Source organism: Eumetopias jubatus, unplaced genomic scaffold, assembly GCF_037043125.1.
Source record: "Eumetopias jubatus isolate StellerSeaLion01/CBP00866 unplaced genomic scaffold, mEumJub1_p1.0 scaffold_4, whole genome shotgun sequence".
In the NCBI taxonomy this organism is placed as follows: Eukaryota; Metazoa; Chordata; class Mammalia; order Carnivora; family Otariidae; genus Eumetopias; species Eumetopias jubatus.
In genome coordinates this window covers 87,370,685-87,388,598 of record NW_028274810.1, presented here as the reverse complement: position 1 = coordinate 87,388,598, position 17,914 = coordinate 87,370,685, and the positions used below count along the sequence as shown (strand labels likewise).

The following is a 17,914-nucleotide window of genomic DNA, read 5'->3' as shown; positions in this document are numbered from 1 at the left end:
ACTGCAAGCCCATCCCTCCACTCCTCCACCCGTGAATAAATCTCACCACACCTGGACCCCTCACTCCTCTTTAGATGGAAGTTGAATCTCTCCAAGAGGAACCCTTTTCCCTGGCCTTTTACTCCGCGGGCAGCCTGTGTCCCTCAACCCTGGGAGTCTGGACCCTGCTCTCCTCAGAGGGGGCACAAACATAAATCAACCCAGGGCTGAGCCTGAAGTTGGAGAGATTCTGGGGAGGCATGGCTTGAATGGGGCCCCCTCAAGGACAGATTACCAAAAAATGTGTATTAAGAAATCACTCTGGGGGCGCTGTAGGTACTGATGGTGGCAACAGAAGACTAGGAACCTACCTGGAGCTGGGGCGCTAAGATCCCCGGGGATCTCTACGGCCTCGGGAGGTGAGGGCCCGAGGGGCGTGGGGCCCAGGTTCCTTTCAAGCTTCTGCCTGGGTCAGGCCCGGAATATTCGGTGTGAGTGCTTGCCTGGGGGCGGGGGGAGGCGGGCTAGGGGAACAGGGGCTTCCCTCCCGCAGGAGGAAGAAGGAGTATCTGGGGCGTGACTCCACACTAGCCGATGAGGAGAAATTGACGACCCCGGCGTGGTCCGCACAGGGAGGACCAGGTTTGGGAGGGAGGAGCCGGGAAGGCCTCTTCCAAGCGGAGCAGAGCACCCGCCAGGGGCTCGCGGCGGAGGCGGGGCCAGCCCTCCCGCGCGCCGGGGGCGGGGGTCCGCTCCGGGAAAGCCGCGCCGCGGGGGCTGGGGCGGGGCTTCGGCGGTCCCGCCCCTCGCGCAGGTAGCCAATGGGCGCGGCGGCGCCGGGTGACGGAGGGAGCCGAAGTGCGAGTGCCGCGGCGGCGGCGGCGGCGGCGGACGGCCCAGCCCGAGCGGGGGGGGTCTCGCGTGGGAGGGGGGGCGCGGGGGCGCAGAGCCGGCGACCCCGGGACCCGGGAGGCGGCGCGGCACGGGCCGCCGGAGGAGCGCGGGCGGCCCGGCGGCGGCGCGATGCCGCTCGCCCAGCTCAAGGAGCCCTGGCCGCTCATGGAGCTGGTGCCGCTGGACCCGGAGGTGAGTGAGCGGGGCGGGGGACGGGGGCCAGCGGCCGGCGAGCCTGGGTCCCCACGGGGGCGGGGCGGCTCGCGGCGGCGCTGCAGCCTGGCGGGCGCCCTCGAGGGCGCGAGTGCACTCCGATCTCTTGCCCTTCTTCGGCTCCACCCCCCATGCCCCGGGTGTGTGTGTGTGCGCGCGAGGGACAGTTCCGCCAAGCGCCCAGAACCCCCTTAGCCCGGAGAGGGGATCCCGCGGGGCCCTGAGATCTGGCCCCCCTCACCCCACACACCTAGGACCTGTACCGGGAGCTGTCGGAGCTTCCTTTATCAGCGCAGATGGGCAGGGCTGAGGTGCCAGATGTCTGGGATTCTACAAGAGACAAGGGTCATGGGAACCCCACGTCTCCTTGATGCCTCCCAGCACCCTACCCCGAGAGCTGCCCGCTTCTCCGCTGCTGACCCTAGCAGGGTTACCCCTCTTGACCCTTGGCAGTTGTGGAATATGGGGTGATACCACCTGTCTAGGGCTGAAACTCTTGGTTTTCTTTGCCCCAAGGCTAGGGCCAGAGGATACCCGTGTCCCCCACCCCAGGCTGTGGAGAAGACAGTGGGGAAAAGCCCTTAGACCTTGTGAAGATTATTCCCGGAGACAGGGAGGACCTTGGTGCCTGCCTTCTTTCTTGTGAGCCCTCCCAGAGGAAGGGCTGGGCCCCTGGGGCATTTGGTCTCTGTCACCCAGCCTCTCCCAGAAGCAGCTCCGGTCCTCCTCTGAAGATTCTGTGGTGCCAAGCCCTAGGATGCAGAACGGCCAGCTCTTCCTGTGTCCTTTGACCCCCAGGGTCAAGGTCAAGGCCCTGAACCAGCAGATTAAGAAAACTTTCCCCTTGGCCTCATGCTGGGAAGGAGGCAGATGAAACTCCATTTCCAGAGGGGATGTGGGGGGTATACTGGGAGGATGTGAAGACCTCAGTGAGCCCGGGAGCCAAGGTGATTTTCTCCTGGCTTTGGTCCCTAGCCCCTGCCTAGCTCCCCTCCTCTGCGTTCTCTTACCTGGGGCAGCCACCAAGTACCCACCAAGTACCCTGCCTCTCAGGGCCACAGGTTGTGATTAGAGTGAGGACCCTAGGTCCCCAGCATCCAGGGTGTGCTACCCCTTTAAAGGGATGGTCATAGCTGACACTGGCTATTGGAGGGTGGGCGCGGCAGGATTAGGTAACCAACCTTAAGGTGCAATTTGGAGTAAATTGTTCTGGGATCCCTGCCATGGGGTTTTTACAAGCCCTGCACGACTCTCGGAGGTTCTCTCTCGCTGACTCACTCTCTGAGGTGAGGAACACTGCCCTCTGCAGTACCCCCCCTCCGGGAGGCCTGGGGCATAAGGGCCTGGTTGGGGGGGCGCTCAGAGGTGGATTCCTTTGCCCTGGCATGCCCCTGTGACTTAGGCCTCCCTAGAGGAAGGTAGGCTGGGAAGGACTTAACCCAGGGACTTACCTTGGGTTATACTCGTAGGAAGGGCAGACACCCAGGAGCTTGATTCCCAGTGCAGGGTACTACTTCCTGCTTCCCTTTGGGGAATCCTGGGGCAGGGGACCAGGTTTGAACAGGAAACTCAACTCAGTTTTGAGTACAACTGCATCTGAGTTCCGTGAAAGGAGAAGATTAGTGTATTTCCTAGGACTGGGGACATCGTGATTTCTCAGAGCTTCAGCTTGGAAACTGTGTGTGACCCTCAGCTGGTCCTTAGCCTCTCTGCACCTCTGTTCCTCCAGTGGCCAGTGCTGGGTCCTAGCTTAATGCTTCCTGGGCCTGAGAGGTGCAGGGCCCTGGGCACTGCTGCCTGTTCTCCCCCTCCCCCACTCCATGGATGTGCCAGGCGACTGGGTGTTATTGTTTGGGTAATAGGAGCCATGGGGCAGCCAGGGCGCCGGTTGGGCCGTTCTCACTGGAGAACAGGGCCTTGCTGTTCTTAGTCCAGGTGATATGTAAGCGATATAGTGGCCTGACCTGCAGGTACAGGCACTGTCACAGGCTCCTGGCCGGGAAGGAGGCAGGCAAGGGGCTGCTGGGGGCATTTGGCAGAGGCCTGGGACCTGGACAGCTCTGCCCTCCTCATGACGCTGCCGAAAATGGGCTGCTGGGAGGCAGGGCCTGGCCCAGGTGTTGGTGTGGGTGAGGATTCTGCCTGGGCCTTCCCTGGCCCTGCTGGAAGCAGGAACCTTCTCAAGGGGCCCAGTCCTGCCATGTACAGAGCTTCACTGTGTGCCCCCGGCCCTGCTTCACCACTGTTACCTCCTTAAAATAAAATAATTCTCGAAACAGCTTCCCAAAGTAGGGATTATTGGGGTGCCTGGCTGGCTCAGTCCAGTAGAGCATGCGACTCTTGATCTCAGGGTTGTGAGTTCAAGCCCCATGTTAGGTGAGGAGCCTCTTTTAAAAAAAAAAAGGGATTATTACCCCCATTTTCGGATGAAACAGCTGAACTCAGAGAGGAGAACTGGCATATGAATTACTGTCAGAGTCAGGATGGGAGTCCAGATCTTCCACTGTCTTCCAACAAGTTGGGGGGAGGGTAGGGCTCAAGGATGGGGAAGGGCTGGGATCAAACTGGCCCAGGTGGAAGGTACTCCAGGAGAGGCTCCGGATGTTGGCCGAGTCTGCTTGTCCCACAGGGCCTCTGTCCAGCCTTTTCAGAGGGCCGGTGTTGCGAGCCAGCCCTGGCACCTGGCCCCCAGCCTCCAGCAGCGTGCAGGGCTGCCAGTGCTGGGCTCTGACCCCAGCTCCTGGGGCTGCTTCCTGCTCGTGGGGCATGTGCTGTCTTTGTCCATCTGCTGCCTGGCTTCTCCAGACTCTGCCCTGAGCCCTGCTTCTCAAGACAGAGCTGCTTGGGCAGGAAGGAAGAATGCCTTTTGGAATCCATCTCTCACCTCTGGGGAGGGGGCACAGTGGTCTGGGGGACCTACGCAGCTGTCCTAGCTCTCTGAAGAAGAGTGGGGAGAGTGGGAGAGGCCAGAAGGCCCTTCCTGTACCAGACTTTTTAGACAAGGTCTTTGACTTGGGATTCTGCAAGGTCAGCATCATTGTCCCCTTTCATTTATTTATTTATTCATCCATTCAGCAAATATTTATTGAGTACTTATCATACGACAAGTACTATGCCAAGCAACAGTGCAGCTGTGAACAAGACAGACCTGGCCTCATGACACGGATGAGCAAACCGAGGGTCAGAGGAGTGATGTGACAGACCCAAGGGCAGAGCAAGTGGCCGGCAGAGCTGGGATTAGCAGCTCTGTCTTTGTGGCTGCAGAACTGTGTTCTTTCCACCTGCCTGTGCAGTAGTCAGGCCAGAGGGGCACATGGACCCTGTCTTCCCAGGACCTTGGCTCTAAGGGGGATGCTCACCTGTGGTCTCTGCACTCCCAGTCCTTTCTCCAGGGCTGCCCATCCCCTTCTAGAAACATCGTGCATCAGCTCTTACAGGCAAAGGGTTTCATGAGGATGGTACCCAGGCCAGAGACCCTGGGACTGGAGGCAGCCAAACAAGACCTGTGGGGTCCCCTGAATCATCCAGATATTGCTCAGTAAGCCCACACCTCTGGGTGCATCTGAGGCCTCTTACCCTCCCTCACTGGGGATTTAGGCTTGCAGCCATGTGATTTTGGGTTATGGCCCCATGTCCATCACCTGCTGGCTGAGGGACCTCAGGTAAGTCCCTTAACTCTGAGCCTCGTCTGAAAAATAGGAGTACTGCTCTGGTCTTCTTGCTGTCTCTGCTGAGCTGAGCTTTCATGTGACCAGCTGTGTGCCCGACCCTGAGCTGGCTGCTAGGGAAATGATGATGGACAAGCCATGGCTTCTTCCTAAGTTAACCTGTGGTTTGCTCGGTGCCACTGGGGCCCAGAGGAAGGAGGAAAGGACTTGAGACTTTGTGAACAGAGGAGAGGACACTGGGTGCTGAAAGAAGGCCAGGCTTTTGCCAAAGTGACAAGGCAGGAAGGGTTTTCTTGGTAGAAGGAGCCACCATACAGATGCTTGGGGATATGGAACAAGCTGGTCTGCCCAGGGTCCCAGGCCATTCGGTTAAAGCTCAAGAATAAGACCCAGTAATAATAATGGCTATTGTTTGTGGACTGGTTATGTGCTAGGGCTAGGTATTTATAGGCGCTATTTTGTTTGCTTCTCGTAGCCACCCAATGAGATACATTACTTTCATCTCCCATTTCACAGATGAGGAAACTGAAGCCCTGAGAAATGAAGTAACCTCAGGGTCATGCAGTAGTAGAAGCCAGAATCTGAACCCAGAAGGTCAGGTTCTAGAACCCACATACTTACTCACCTCTGTTGGGCAGTTGGGGACTGAGCTGGGACTTTATTCTGCAGGCACTGGAAGCCATGGCAGGGTTTGGGGCCTGGTCCATTGAAGGTTCTCAATCAGTAGTGCGTGAGTGAGAGAGTTGATTGCTCAATGCAAGGATCACAGTTGAGTTTGAGGAAGGATGGGGGTTTGGAATGAGGAGGGCAGGGAGGGGGGCTGGTAGGCAAGAAGGCCGTTATGACCATCTGCGGGAATTATAGCAAGAGTTTAGAATGCTGGGTGAACTCAATACATAAATGCATCATGGCCCCTACTCCTGACTCCCCGGCCCTGATCAATCCAGCCCTCCCCCAGGTTGCTGAGAGATGACAGAATGTATGTGCATGTGTGTGTGGAGGGGCCTGCACAAAGCGGCCCCTGGGGAGGATTAGGGGCATTAAAGGGGCTCAGGGGGCAGGATGTTCTACGAGCAGCAGGGAGGAGCTGCTCCAGGGGCAGGGAGATTATGTAATGGGCAGAGCACAGCTGTGCCTGCTTCTGCCAGGCAAAGCCACAGCTGCCCTGTGGACCCAGCCCCTGGCTCCAAAGTCCTGACCTGCCCTAGGCTGGGTCTCGGTACCGGTGGGAGCCTCCGGCTGCCTCACCACACTCTTGCTGTGCCAGGAGGGGTGGGGACAGCTCCTTCCTTGCTTCCCCAGGCCTGGTTACTCACCTCCTATCACGCAGGAAAGGGATGGGCTGGGGTTGGTATACCCCTGAGGGCGAAGTCCAGGGGCTGGAAGAAGCTGGACTGCCTAGAAATGGGCCCCAGTGGCCGCCTCTCTGCAGGTTGTTCCTGTGCTGCGGTGTGGGCTGCTCTTGAGCAGACCTTTTTTTGGGCACCTCCTGGGTGTCAGAGACCGGATTTTGAATCCCCACTTACCAGTCGTGTGACCTTAGGTGCGCCATCACTATGCTCCTCTGAACCTCAGTTTCTTCGTCTGCCAAATGGGGACAGGGCCTACCTCCCAGGTCAGGAGGATCTAATGGTGCTACAGGTGCGAGGCACCGAGCCCCGTGCCTGGCATGTGGCAGGGGCTCGGAAGAGAGCAGCTGTTAGCACCAAGGCCTAATCTCTGTCCCGTCCTCTACTAGGAAGGGCAGCCCTCTGTGTACGTAGTCCCTGCCGTGCGGCCAGGGGCACAGGGAAGGAAGCCAGGGGCGCAGGGTGGTGGCCGTGGTTCTGCCCGGCAGGGGCAGGGGAGGAGCCCCAGAATGGGGCAAGGACAGGGCAGCCACCAGTTCCAGGCTGGACACTTGCGCAGACTGGGGTCTCCTTATATCCCTGAAGCAATTCTGGGAGGTGGGGTAACTAGTCCCATGTTACAGATCAGGAGACTGAGGCCTCTTTGCAGTTGGTTCTTTGGCACAGAGTCACAGTTTGTCTCCAGCAGAGCTGGGAGCCACACATGCCCTTTCCTTCTCCCTGGGAGGAGGTGACATTTGAGCTCAGTCTTCAAAGACGAGGGATTTGCTAGGCAGAGAGCGCGAGCGAGGGAGGAGTGGGACATGCTGGCAAGGGGCTGCTGTGGGAGGCCTGACACCTGCGCCCCCCAGTGAAAGCGGAGGTAGGGGGCCCTCGCCTACATGGCCTCCCTAGCTATCCAGGGGCAGCCCCATGGGGTGGGGGCGGGGGGGGTTCTGGTAGGGTCTGTTTTTGCACTCTCCCACCCTGGTAAGTTCTGGTAAAATTCCCCAGTCTCCCTTCTCTTTTCCAGAATGGACAGGCCTCAGGGGAAGAAGCTGGACTGCAGCCGTCCAAGGTGAGGACCAAGGCAAGCACCCTGAGCGGGGGACCGTTTGCATGGTTGTGGAGGAGGAGGGAGGCCCACCCCCTCTCTGGTCCCACTGAAACCTCGAGGTGACCCTGTGCACAGAGATCACTTGCTCCAACTTTCCTATTTCTTCCTTTCTTTCTTTTTTAAGATTTTGTTTTATTTATTTATTTTTAAAAGATTTCATTTATTTATTTGAGAGAGAGAGATGTGCGCGCCGATGTGGGGCTCAATCACGGGACCCTGAGATCACAGCTGGAGCCAAAGTCAGCCACTTAACTGACTGAGCTACCCAGGCGCCCCTAAAGCTCTTATTAAGTAATCTCACACCCAGCGTGGGGCTTGAACTTACATCCCTGAGATCAGGAGTCTCACACTCTACCCACTGAGCCAGCCAAGTGCCCCTCAACCTTCCTATTTCTCAGGCGAGGGGACTGAGGCCCAGAGAGGGTCAGGAGCAGAATCCAGGCTAGAACTCGGGCTCCTCCTCACCCAGGCCACTTCCTTGGTTTATTTCCTAATGGCAGCTGGGCTGGCTGTAAGGAAAGGGCTGAAGGGGTGATGGGAGAGGCTCAGGTCAGCTGGGCATGATGAGGGCCTAGAATCTTCTGGGTATGTGGTGCTGGTACATGAAGGGAGGGTACCTGGTGGTCCCCCAGGTCTATCCATGGCCCAGTGCTCGGCATGTGGCACCCGGGCCGTTTCTCTGGGTTCCCACCTCCCAGCCCTGGGTGCTTCCCTCCCCACTGCTGTCTTTGCTTCCCCTGGGCACCTTCCTTTAGCCCATCAGTCCCCGTTGCTGGTTTTGTGTGTCGACAAAAGCACCAGGGGCTGGGTGGCAGTTGTGTGACCTGGGGTGGGTCCCTTGTTCCTTCTGGGCCTGGGCTTTTTCATCTCTCTGTTGGGAAAGAGCACACCCAGTTTTCAGGAGCTGTCAGGCCCCAGAGCTGCTGGCCGTGGGGGGCTCCGGAAGCTGCCAAGGAACGATGGAGCGTGGGTTCTGACAGTAGGTGGTGGACCTGTGTTCACGTCCTGGCTCCACCCTCACTATTTGGCCAGAGGTGTTCTCACTTTTGAGGCTTAGTTTCCTCATCTGTAAACTGGGGTTGATGGTACCTGAGTCACAGGAGTGGTGGCAAGGACAGATGAGGTAGTAACTGCCTGGCGCATGGTGACTTCAGTACCAGCTGCGCGGGTACCCCAGTGTATTGCTCTACTTCCGTGCCCTCCAGGGGCCACACCCTCTAGACCTGGGTCGGCCTGGGCACCAGACTTGCCATAAGCTTGACCTTTAAAATAGACCTGGGGCTGGTCCTGATATTTGCCTTGTCTCAGCCTCCTAAGATAAGGGAGCTGAGTTGCCTGGGGTAGGGCAAGGTGAGATAAGTAGGCTGCTACCCCTCCTCTGACGTTACTGGGGCCACCGGGGCAACAGCGGCCAGACCAAGTGGCAGAGACTGGGCCCCTGGTCTGGAGAATCTCCTTCCATAAACTAGCTGCCTCTAGGTGCCTCGTAACAAAACGAATCAAGGAACAACCAGGATGTTCAGATCTTGGGGCTCAAGTTCTGGGGGTTGCAGAGGAGCTTGCAGCTTTGCGGGGGCAGGTGGTAAGCTACCTCAGGAGCTAGACGGGCTTGTAGGGAGAGGGCAGGTGCTTACTCGGGTGGGTAACCTACATCTGATCTCAAGCCTATGACCCCTGCTCTCGAGCAGACGACCCTGGGATGGGAAGGGAGACAAGGCTGGAGCTGGATGGGCAAGGAGAGCCTTGAATGCCACGTTAAGGAAGAGAAAGAGCTTAACCCATACCTGGCACCACCCCAGGAGCTTTGCATTTAGTTTTCACAACACCCCTGATGTAGAGATTGTTACTATCCCCATTTTATAGATGAGAAAACGGAGGCCCAAAGTCACATAGCTGGTGAGCAATGGAGTCAGGTCTTGCTTGACCACAGAGCCCATACTTCTCCCAGCCCAGAGAACACTGCATGCTGAAGAGGGGGAGTATTGAGTCCCTGTGACCCTAGGTTCCACCATTTCTAGACACCTGCTCATCTATCTTATCTGTTGCCCCCAGAACCTCACAGTATCTCCAGGGCCTACTTCTGGGCTTGGCACACCAGGGGGCGCTCAGCCTGTGGTCAGGCCCTCATCACTTTGTGTGGTGGAAGGAGCTGGGAGCAGGCCAGTTTCTCCTTTGCTTCATCAGACAGACGTTCGGTGCACCATGCTGGAGTGCTGGGGGGCCCTAAAATGAAGTCAGTACCCCCAGCCTCAGGTTGCTCTCAGGCTTGAGGAGCGGGTGGAGACAGGCAAGCTGTGTGGTGGTGGGTGCTGTGATGGCGGGGAGCATGACTGTGGGCACAGAGAATCTCCATTCTGCACCAGGCCCCATATCGGGCAGAGAAACGTACCCCTTTCCTGGTGCCCACATTTCTCCTGGTGAGATGGTAAGAGGAGAATGTCCTGGGGAACCAGCCAGGGGCACCTGCGCTCGGGGCTGAGCAGGGGCCAGATGGATGGTTACGGCTCTGTGTGGCAGGGGAGTAGGGCTGCAGGCCACCTTCCCCGCAGAACTGGCATTTGGCTGGGCCTCCGAAGGCAGGATTTGGCAGCTCCAGAGAGAAGTGGGCCTTCCAGGTGGAGAAGAGGCAGGGAGGGGCCCTTGGGAGTCAGGCGTTCTGAGTTCAGGATCCTGCCCCTTTCTCATTTGCTGTAGGACTTGGGCGGGTACTGTACTGCTCTGAGGTTTAGAGGCTTTTGCTATAGAAGAACAGGGTCCACCCCTCAGGGCCACCCGGAGGAGGAGTGTGATATGTATAAATCAAACAGTCCCACAAAGTTTGCTGTGTTTTGTTTTCTTGTTGGTTTTTTTAAAGATTTTATTTTTAAGTCATCTGTACACCCAGTGGGGAGCTCGAACTCACTACCCCCGAGACCAAGAGTCGCCTGCTCCACCGACTGAGCCCGCCGGGTGCCCCCAAAGTGTGGTGCTTAATGTTTGCTTACTTTATTCATTTTAGGCCGAAAGGGGGATTTGGGTTTTAGCAGCCGTGGCACAGACAGCAGTCCAGGGCAAGAGCTTCCCGAATCCCTTTGGCATCCCCGGCACGCCTGGGGTCCTCAGGCGGACTGGGGCTCTGCTCACCCTCCCTCCCTCCATGAGGGTGGACCGCGCACCCCCGGCCCCCTCCCCTGGCTATCTCCGGAGCTGGACCCCGTTGAAGTGCCTGCAGGTCTATTTTGAGAGCTGGGCGTCTCCCCCCTCTCCTCCTCTCTTCCTGTTTATGAAACCCTGATCCATCCCGGATCCCTCATGCTCCTCTGGCTGGAGCACAAGCAGGATGTGACTGCGGACTTCGGGGAGCCTTGGAAGCCTCAGGTGTTGGGGGGAACTTCCCTTGGACTGGCCGGGGTAGGCTAGCCTGCCCTCCCAGGCCCCGGGACCATGCGGCTGGGCTGTGTCCCCTCAGCCTGCCCAGAGGAGACTGCAGCAGTAAGACTGCCCACCCAGTCCAGGGAGGAGTCCTGCTTACAACATCCCGTTGTCTCTGTGGCCTGTTGTAGCAACAGCCTTCCGAGGGTGGAGTATTTAGTTGTAAGCTCTGTTTTACAGAGGGGGAAACTGAGGCTCAGACAGGGAGGGAAATTTGCTTGGGAGCGCTCAGCTAGTGAGTGGACGGTTCTTACCTTCCTACCCTGCGTCCTGGCCTCAGCCCCTTCTTCATGCAGGTCTCTGCATAGAGCGTCTTTCTCTTCCTCCTTTCTGCCTGGCCAACTCCTGTTCATCCTCAGGCTCTAGCTGGACTGCAACCTCTCTGGAAGGTCTTTTGGGACCTTACCCCGGACAGATAGTTCCCGCCTCTGGGCACTTCTAATACACGATTGTAGATTTGTAGCCACTTGTGTTTTGTTATCATGTATTTTCAGGAGCTGCCTGAGAACAAGGCCTGAGTCTTAACATGTGCGCCTCCTAGTGTCAGGCTCGGGCCTTGGGGGTAGAGCAGGGGGCCGGTAGCTGTGACGGATGTCCAAAGGGGAAACGGGCTTGCGTGGAGGGCGATAATGAAACACTTGAGTGTAGGCTTTGGAAGCAAACACTGTTTGATTTTGCTCTTCGCTGTCCCCCTTTCTAGCCATGTGGCCTTGGGCAAGTCACTTTCTGTCCGAGTCTGGTTTTCGTGTCTCTGGAATGGGATGACAGGATCTCTCGTGAAGCTAAGACACAGGGCCTGGCAGAAGCCACACCAGTGGAGGTTGAAGGAAAGAGCGGCCTTGTGCAATACATGCTCCGTTTATAAGGGGCACAGTTCTGGTTGTCACTCACAGCCCAGTCCTGGCCTAGTGCAGCAGGGACGCCTGGGACCTCTCCTCACCTGCCCCATCAGGAGCGATCTGTCCCACCGGAAGGGGCAGGCCCGGGAGGCCCTGCAAATACTGCCAACTGGGGAAGGGGCTGTTGGTGTCCGTTACCGTGGGGATTGGCAGCTGGGTTTGGGCTGCAGCTGGTGGAAGGACCCTAGGGACCAGGGATCAGGCTGGGGGGCTCTGGGGTTCTCTCCCAGCTGCCCTGTGGGGGGAAGTAAGTAAGAGGAAGTATCTATGGTGGGGAATGGGGCAGGGACCAAGGGGTGTGGTCTGGTGTCTGTCCTCCCCTACTCTGGCCACCAGAGGCCTCACAGCCCCAGCATAGACCCCCAGCAAAGGCCAGGTCTGAGACTGGTTCCTTCCTGTTGCCCCTTCCTGCACCCTGCTAGCCAGAGTCTTCCTTTGCTTTGGGATTTGAGGATTGGTGGGGGGCCCCACTGGGTCCGGAACGGAGAGCTTTGGGGCTCCCCGGGCTGTCCCGGCCTCCACAGCCCTGCTTGCAGGAGCTGGGTGCAGTGAGCAGTCTAAGGAGGTCCCTTTCACAACTGCCAGCAGGCCCTCACCAGACTGTCGTTGGAGGCCCTCTGAGGACTGGAAGGGGAAGTCCGTGTGTACGTGGGGGCGTGTGTTTCCACATGTCTGTGGAAATGGTTTCCGATCATCGGCCTGTGTGTATTTGTGGGCGTGCCAGTTCCTGTGGGGGTACTGGTAGGACTGATGCGGCCAGGCCACGTGGAAGGGGGCTGGGCCTGGTCAGCCCCTGCCCCACCGCTACCTTCTCCTCCTCTCAGACTTCTGTGAGGTCCTTGCTAGGCCCTTTGGCTCCCTTGCCCATCCCAGGCGGGGCCGGCTCGGTGGGTTGCCATTTTGGGTGGGCCCAGCCATAGGAAGGTCACTTTCCAGGGAAGGAGCTTCTGCACTCTGTCCTGGGGCACTCAGAGACCGTGGCCTCGCTGACTTCTGCCCCATATTCCCTCAAGGGGATGTTGGCAGGTGCTGGGATGCCCAGTGTGTCATCGCCTTGTCATCTTGTGACTTTTGTCTGTCTTCTAGTCTCCCCTCCTTAGGATCAGAGGAGATGAGGAGGGCGTATCCCTGGGCCCCCCTGCGGAGTGATGGGTGTGGGGTCTACAGTGTCCCCTCTTCGGCAGGGGAGACTGACCCATCTTCTGTCCCTCCTCCCTGCAGAGGGGGAAGTGAGAAGGAGGGGGTCAGGGACCCTGCCTTCTGGGCCGGGAAGGCTGAAAAAGCAGAAGTAGAGGAGTAACGGGGCCCTTTGGCCACCAGCTTGAGTCCCACCATGCAGACCCCGGCAGATTTCCCCAGGGGTGAGAGAGACTCACTCCCCTGTCCCAGAAAGGTGAGCAGAGGGTTGGTCTGCCTCCAGCAATATCTGTCACCATGGCCCTGGGCAAGGAATGGGTTTGGGGAGTGGCTCTGTCCCCTGGGGTTTCCGGGTGACTGCTTCTGTCCCCAGGGAGTGTTCTCAGAGAGCGGAGTCTCAAACCTCAGGGCGGGGGTGGGCAAGGGTTGCTGTGTGGCCTTGGCTCACCTCAGCCCCTCTCTGAGCCAGGATTTCTGCCTGTCCCGCCCAGGGTTATACTCAGGGGCCTGCAGAGCCTGCAGCTTCTGATGGTTGCAGCTTTTGTGGCTGTTCCAGGTCCCCTGAAGATAGGGCTGTGTCTGTCAGGTCCTAGACCTAGAATGGGAAGTCCCTGTGCTGACCCCAGTATTGAGGGAGGTGGTGGGGCGGGGCAGGGCTCTGGCTGACTTACCTGCTCACCCTTTCCTGGCACTGGAGGCCTGCTGACCCCAAGCCAGGCAGTAACTAGGGGAAGGATTTGAGTGTAAGCCGGCTCTGCCGCTGGTCCACTTTCAGCCTGGGTGAGTCACTGGCCTCTGGGCCTTGGTTTCCTGTATCTGCAATGGGGATAACAGATTTGGGAAATTTGGATCAGAGTCAAAGCCATCAGATTGCATTCAGGCGATGTTCCTCTCAGCCCACTGTCTTGGTCATGGGCCCTCTGCAGGCCCTGGCAGGGATGAAACCTCAGAGGTGTGTCTGCCACAAATACCGGACTCTTCCCCCAGATGCGGGGTGTTTGCAGGTGATGTCCCCTCAACTCTTCCCCCAGCCCCTGGCAGGCCAGCAAGAACCCGAAGTTCTGCCCTTGAGTCCTGGGTCTGGCTTTCTGTGTGTCAGATCCGGGTCTCTGTCAGTTTCCTTGGGCCTCACGGACTGGCTTTCCCTTTCTGCGGCCCACCTGCCTCTCTTTCGGCTTCTTGTCTCTGTCTCCACCTGATGAGTGCCAGTCCTCACTTGTTGGGTACATGTCACATGTTGGGTGCCTGTTGGGTTGTGTCCCCTTCTGTCTCTCCCTGTTGAGTGTGTGTCCCCATCTGTCTCCACCTGTTGGATGCCAGCCCCCATCTGCTTCTGCCTGTTGGGTCCCCATCTGTCTCTGCCTGTTGAGTTCATGTCCCCTTCTGTCGCTGCCTGTTGGATATATGTCCCGTGCACTTCTGCCTGTTAGGTATGGGTCCCCTCCTGCCTCTGCTTTGTTGGGTACATGTCCCCATCTGTCTCTGCTTGTTGGGTGTGTGTTCTTCCTAGCTCCCCTTGCTGGATATGTGTCCCTCTCCATCCCTGCCTGGTGGGCCTGTGTGCCCTCCCACCTCTGCCTGATAGATGCCCACCTTCATCTGTCTTTACCTGTGGATGCCTGCCTCTGCCTGTTGGGTGTCCCTCTTTTTCCACCTGTACACATTAGACACCTGTCTGTGCCCGTTGGGTACCTGTTGCCCCTCAGCAGCTGCATTGGCATGGGGCTTTCCCTTTGCAGGCCCACGGGGAGGATGAAGGGGGAAAGGGCCAGAGGGCAGCCCGCAGGCAATGGGGGGGTGGGGGAAGAGAGGAAGGGAACGTGGTAAGATTGTAGGCCTGGAGCTGGGAAACCACAGGCCCCGAGTGATTGGCGGCCCTGAGCTGGGCCCAGCCCCCGCCCTCACCCTGCACATCCGCCTTGGGCCCGGCCACCTCCGAGGCAGCCCCGGACGCTGCCTGCTCCTGCCATGGTGCCTCGGCCCTGCCGGGCGAATGGAGCAGGATCCCAAGCCGCCCCGCCTGCGGCTCTGGGCCCTGCTCCCCTGGCTGCCCAGGAAGCAGCGGCCCAGGACCAGCCAGACCTCTCTGCCTGCCCCTGGCCCTGGCTCTGGCCCCAGGCGGGACTCGGTGAGTGTGCCCAGATGTCTGGTCCTGGCCTGGCTGTGGCCCTTGGAGCAGGTGCCCGGGCAGCGAACTTGGCCTCAGATGGCTCTCAGCTCTCCTGGCCCCAGCCTGACCCTGCCGGACAATTGGACCCTGCCCAGACTTGCTTCCTGGGGAAGTGAGGAGGCGCTTCAGGGCTCCAGGGCAATAGCAGCCAATTGGAGGGAGGGCAGGAGGGTCCCAGAACAGCTAGGGCCTGGCAAGGGGTTTTTAGTAGACTCCTATGAAGGAAGTTTCAAAGGGTGGATCATGGAGTCTCTGGCCTTAGCTCCCGTCCACCCCAGACTGGCACTTAGTGGGTTGGTGGGGGTAGTCTCTGCTGACTCTTGGGTCCATGTGCATCTGAGCCCTGCCCTTTTGGCCAGAAGGATCCTATCATCCACTCTGACCAGGAACAAAAGCCTGGCTCTGCCTCCCCGGTATGAGAACAAACTCTACTTCCTATTGTGGCAAAACCAAAACCTTTGCAGCAGGGGGAGGGGAGTCCCACAGGCAGGACCTGCACCGGGCCTGGGCATCCCTCTGGGCCTCATCGGGCCAGAAGAGTAGGAGCAGTGGGAGCCGAGCCTCACCTGACTCGGCACCTTGGTAGTTTGACCCTCCCTGGCCCTTAAACCCCTCTTGGGATTGATGAACCAGGAGGCTGGCCCCATCAGTATAGCTGTCTGGTGTGGCCAGCAGGGCCCTGTCTCTAGGGGGAGTGGGCTTGGATGGGGACCATGTCCCCTGCTGGCCTGGATGGGCCCCACCGTGCTCATCAGCTCTATCCCTCCATCAGGATGAGGGCATCCTCAAGGAGATCTCCATCACGCACCACGTCAAGGCTGGCTCTGAGAAGGCTGACCCATCCCATTTTGAGCTGCTCAAGGTTCTGGGCCAGGGGTCCTTTGGCAAAGTGAGTCCTGAGCCCACAGCTGGGAGGGCAGCACTGGTCGTGTCAGAGGTGGGGGTGAAGGGTCACCTTGGGGTTCAGGATCCGAGGGCAAGGGTTGATGGGTCTGAGGGGAGGACAGGAGGTCACCTTGGTACCCAGGGAGGGCAAAAGGTCAACCTGGGGCTCAGAGAAGTTAGAGGTCAGCCTGGGACCTGGAGGATGGGAGCTAACAGGCTTGGCCCCCTCCCCAGCTTCTCCTCTGCCATTTCCCCATTGCCTTCTCAGGTCTTCCTCGTGCGGAAGGTCACCCGGCCTGATAGTGGGCACCTGTATGCCATGAAGGTACTAAAGAAGGCAACGCTGAAAGGTGAGTGAAGGTCACCTCCCCGTGCAGAGCCCAGGCTAGGCACAGGATTGAGGGAGACAGCCTGGTTCTCCGGAGTGTTGTGTCTGATGGAGGAGCACCTGGTCTGAAGGTAGAGAAACAGGCCTGTCCTTAGCCTCCTCCTTCGCCCCTCCTACCGCATGGCAGAGACAGGGTCCGTTTCGAAGAAAAGACTTCTGGGGATTAATCTCACCCTTCCCTCCCCCCCCCCCCAAGCCAAGCACCAATTACCATAGCTGAAGGTGAATGTCTGGAAGGAAGGCAAGGGGTGAGTGCAGTGTGCTTGTGGCAGAGGCCTTCACATGCCTGATATTGAGGTTAGTTGGGCAGAGTTGCTTCACGATGCTTGGAGAGTCTGAGGGAGACCCTCTCGGGGTGGAGAAAGGTGTGAGGGAAGGGGCAGGGAGTCCAGGGAGGCAGCTAGGGAAGGTAGGAGAGGGGGACTGGAGGCAGGGCCCCAGAGATGGATCGCAGGGAGGTTCAGAAGGGAGCCCAAGGCCAGGTCTAGAATTCCCAGGCTCACAAAGGGCATGACAGTGGTTGGTAGTGGACTTTGGGCTGGGCAGTGACCCTTGGAGCAGTCTGGGAACCAGTGTAGGCACTGACCAGGGGGAGTGGGCCCTGGCTGGGGTGAGGCGGGGAGGATCAGAAGTGTCGGCCTTGGGCGCCTGGGTGGCTCAGTCGGTTAAGTGACTGCCTTCGGCTCAGGTCATGATCCTGGGGTCCCGGGATCGAGTCCCGCATCGGGCTCCCTGCTCAGCGGGGAGTCTGCTTCTCCCTCTGACCCTCCCCCCTCTCGTGTGCTCTCTCTCTCTCTCAAATAAATAAATAAAATCTTAAAAAAAAAAAAAAAAAGAAGTGTCGGCCTTGCCGACTTTAGGGGTCCTGTGGCCCGTGAAGGGTTGTTTGTGGGGTGCTGTAGCTTTGATGCTCTCAGGCCAACCTGGTAGGGGTAGAAGTCATTCCCCAGGAGGGATGATGGGAGCCGTGGAGGGGGAGGATGGAGGACTTGGGCACTGCTGTGAAGGTCTCCCAGGCCAGGGCAGGAGTGGCCAAGCCACGGCTGCAGTCTGGAGCAGCTGGGGCTGTGAGCGGGGAGCCCGGGGGATGGCGGGTTGCAGCCTCACAGAGGCTGGGCTCACATAAGGAGGGGCCGCTTGACCTGTGCCTTGAAGGAGGAGTTAGGAGTTCTCCAGACTAAAAATAGTAGAGGCAGAGTACCCCAGGAAGGAGAAGCTGTTTGCCTGAGCAGAAGTGTAAAAATGTAAGGTATATTTGGGAAACAGTGGCTGGAATAGTCCAACTCCAGCATGGTCCATGCCGCATCTGGTGAGGGAAACGAAAAAATTAAAAGAGAAGGTGAAAAGTACTCTGAAGGGGCAAGCACGAGCACTGTAGGAGAGAGGGCCCTAATTCAGCTTAGCAGTTTAAGGAAGACTTCCTGGAGGAGGTGAGGCCTGAGCTGAGTCAAAGAAGAACCTGCTGGTGATCAGAATGCCTAGGGACTTTTATTCTTAAAAAAAAAAAAAAAAAAAAAAGGATGTGAGGGTGGCCGCTAAGACCCATGAGTCTGAATTTTAGGCCCAAGGAAAGAATCTGCCTAACTAGCTCCCAGGTGACTATACTCTCCATCCCCCAGACCGGCATTAGGGATTTTTGTGCCAGGTGGGGCGGAGGCTGGTAAAAGCGTTCCGGGGGAGCCTCGGGGGCAAAGGCTAAGGGCACGCAGAGGACAGGGCAGGTTGCTTGGACAGACTGGGTTGAATGGCCTCTGATGGGGCACAGCAGGAGATGGGGCTCGAGGGATGGGCAGGGCGCCCAGGGCTCAGCCCTGGGCACTGCCAT

At 58.4% G+C, this 17,914-nt stretch overlaps 1 protein-coding gene across 4 annotated transcripts in view; it reads left to right on the top strand.

Moving 5' to 3' along the window:
- The first annotated feature begins 956 nt into the window (after window positions 1-956).
- RPS6KA1 (ribosomal protein S6 kinase A1) overlaps window positions 957-17,914 on the top strand; it is a 37,727-nt gene continuing 20,769 nt past the window's right edge. The window contains exons 1-4 of one of the 4 annotated variants that reach the window (XM_028113565.2): window positions 957-1,065; window positions 7,116-7,160; window positions 15,589-15,705; window positions 15,970-16,051. In XM_028113565.2, coding sequence (XP_027969366.1) covers window positions 1,003-1,065; window positions 7,116-7,160; window positions 15,589-15,705; window positions 15,970-16,051 — 307 coding nt within the window. In that variant the 5' untranslated portion in view covers window positions 957-1,002. Of the gene's footprint in view, window positions 1,066-7,115; window positions 7,161-12,773; window positions 12,903-13,337; window positions 13,427-14,469; window positions 14,775-15,588; window positions 15,706-15,969; window positions 16,052-17,914 lie in introns of those variants that run through there. The other 3 variants (XM_028113566.2, XM_028113567.2, XM_028113564.2) reach the window with 3 other exon arrangements.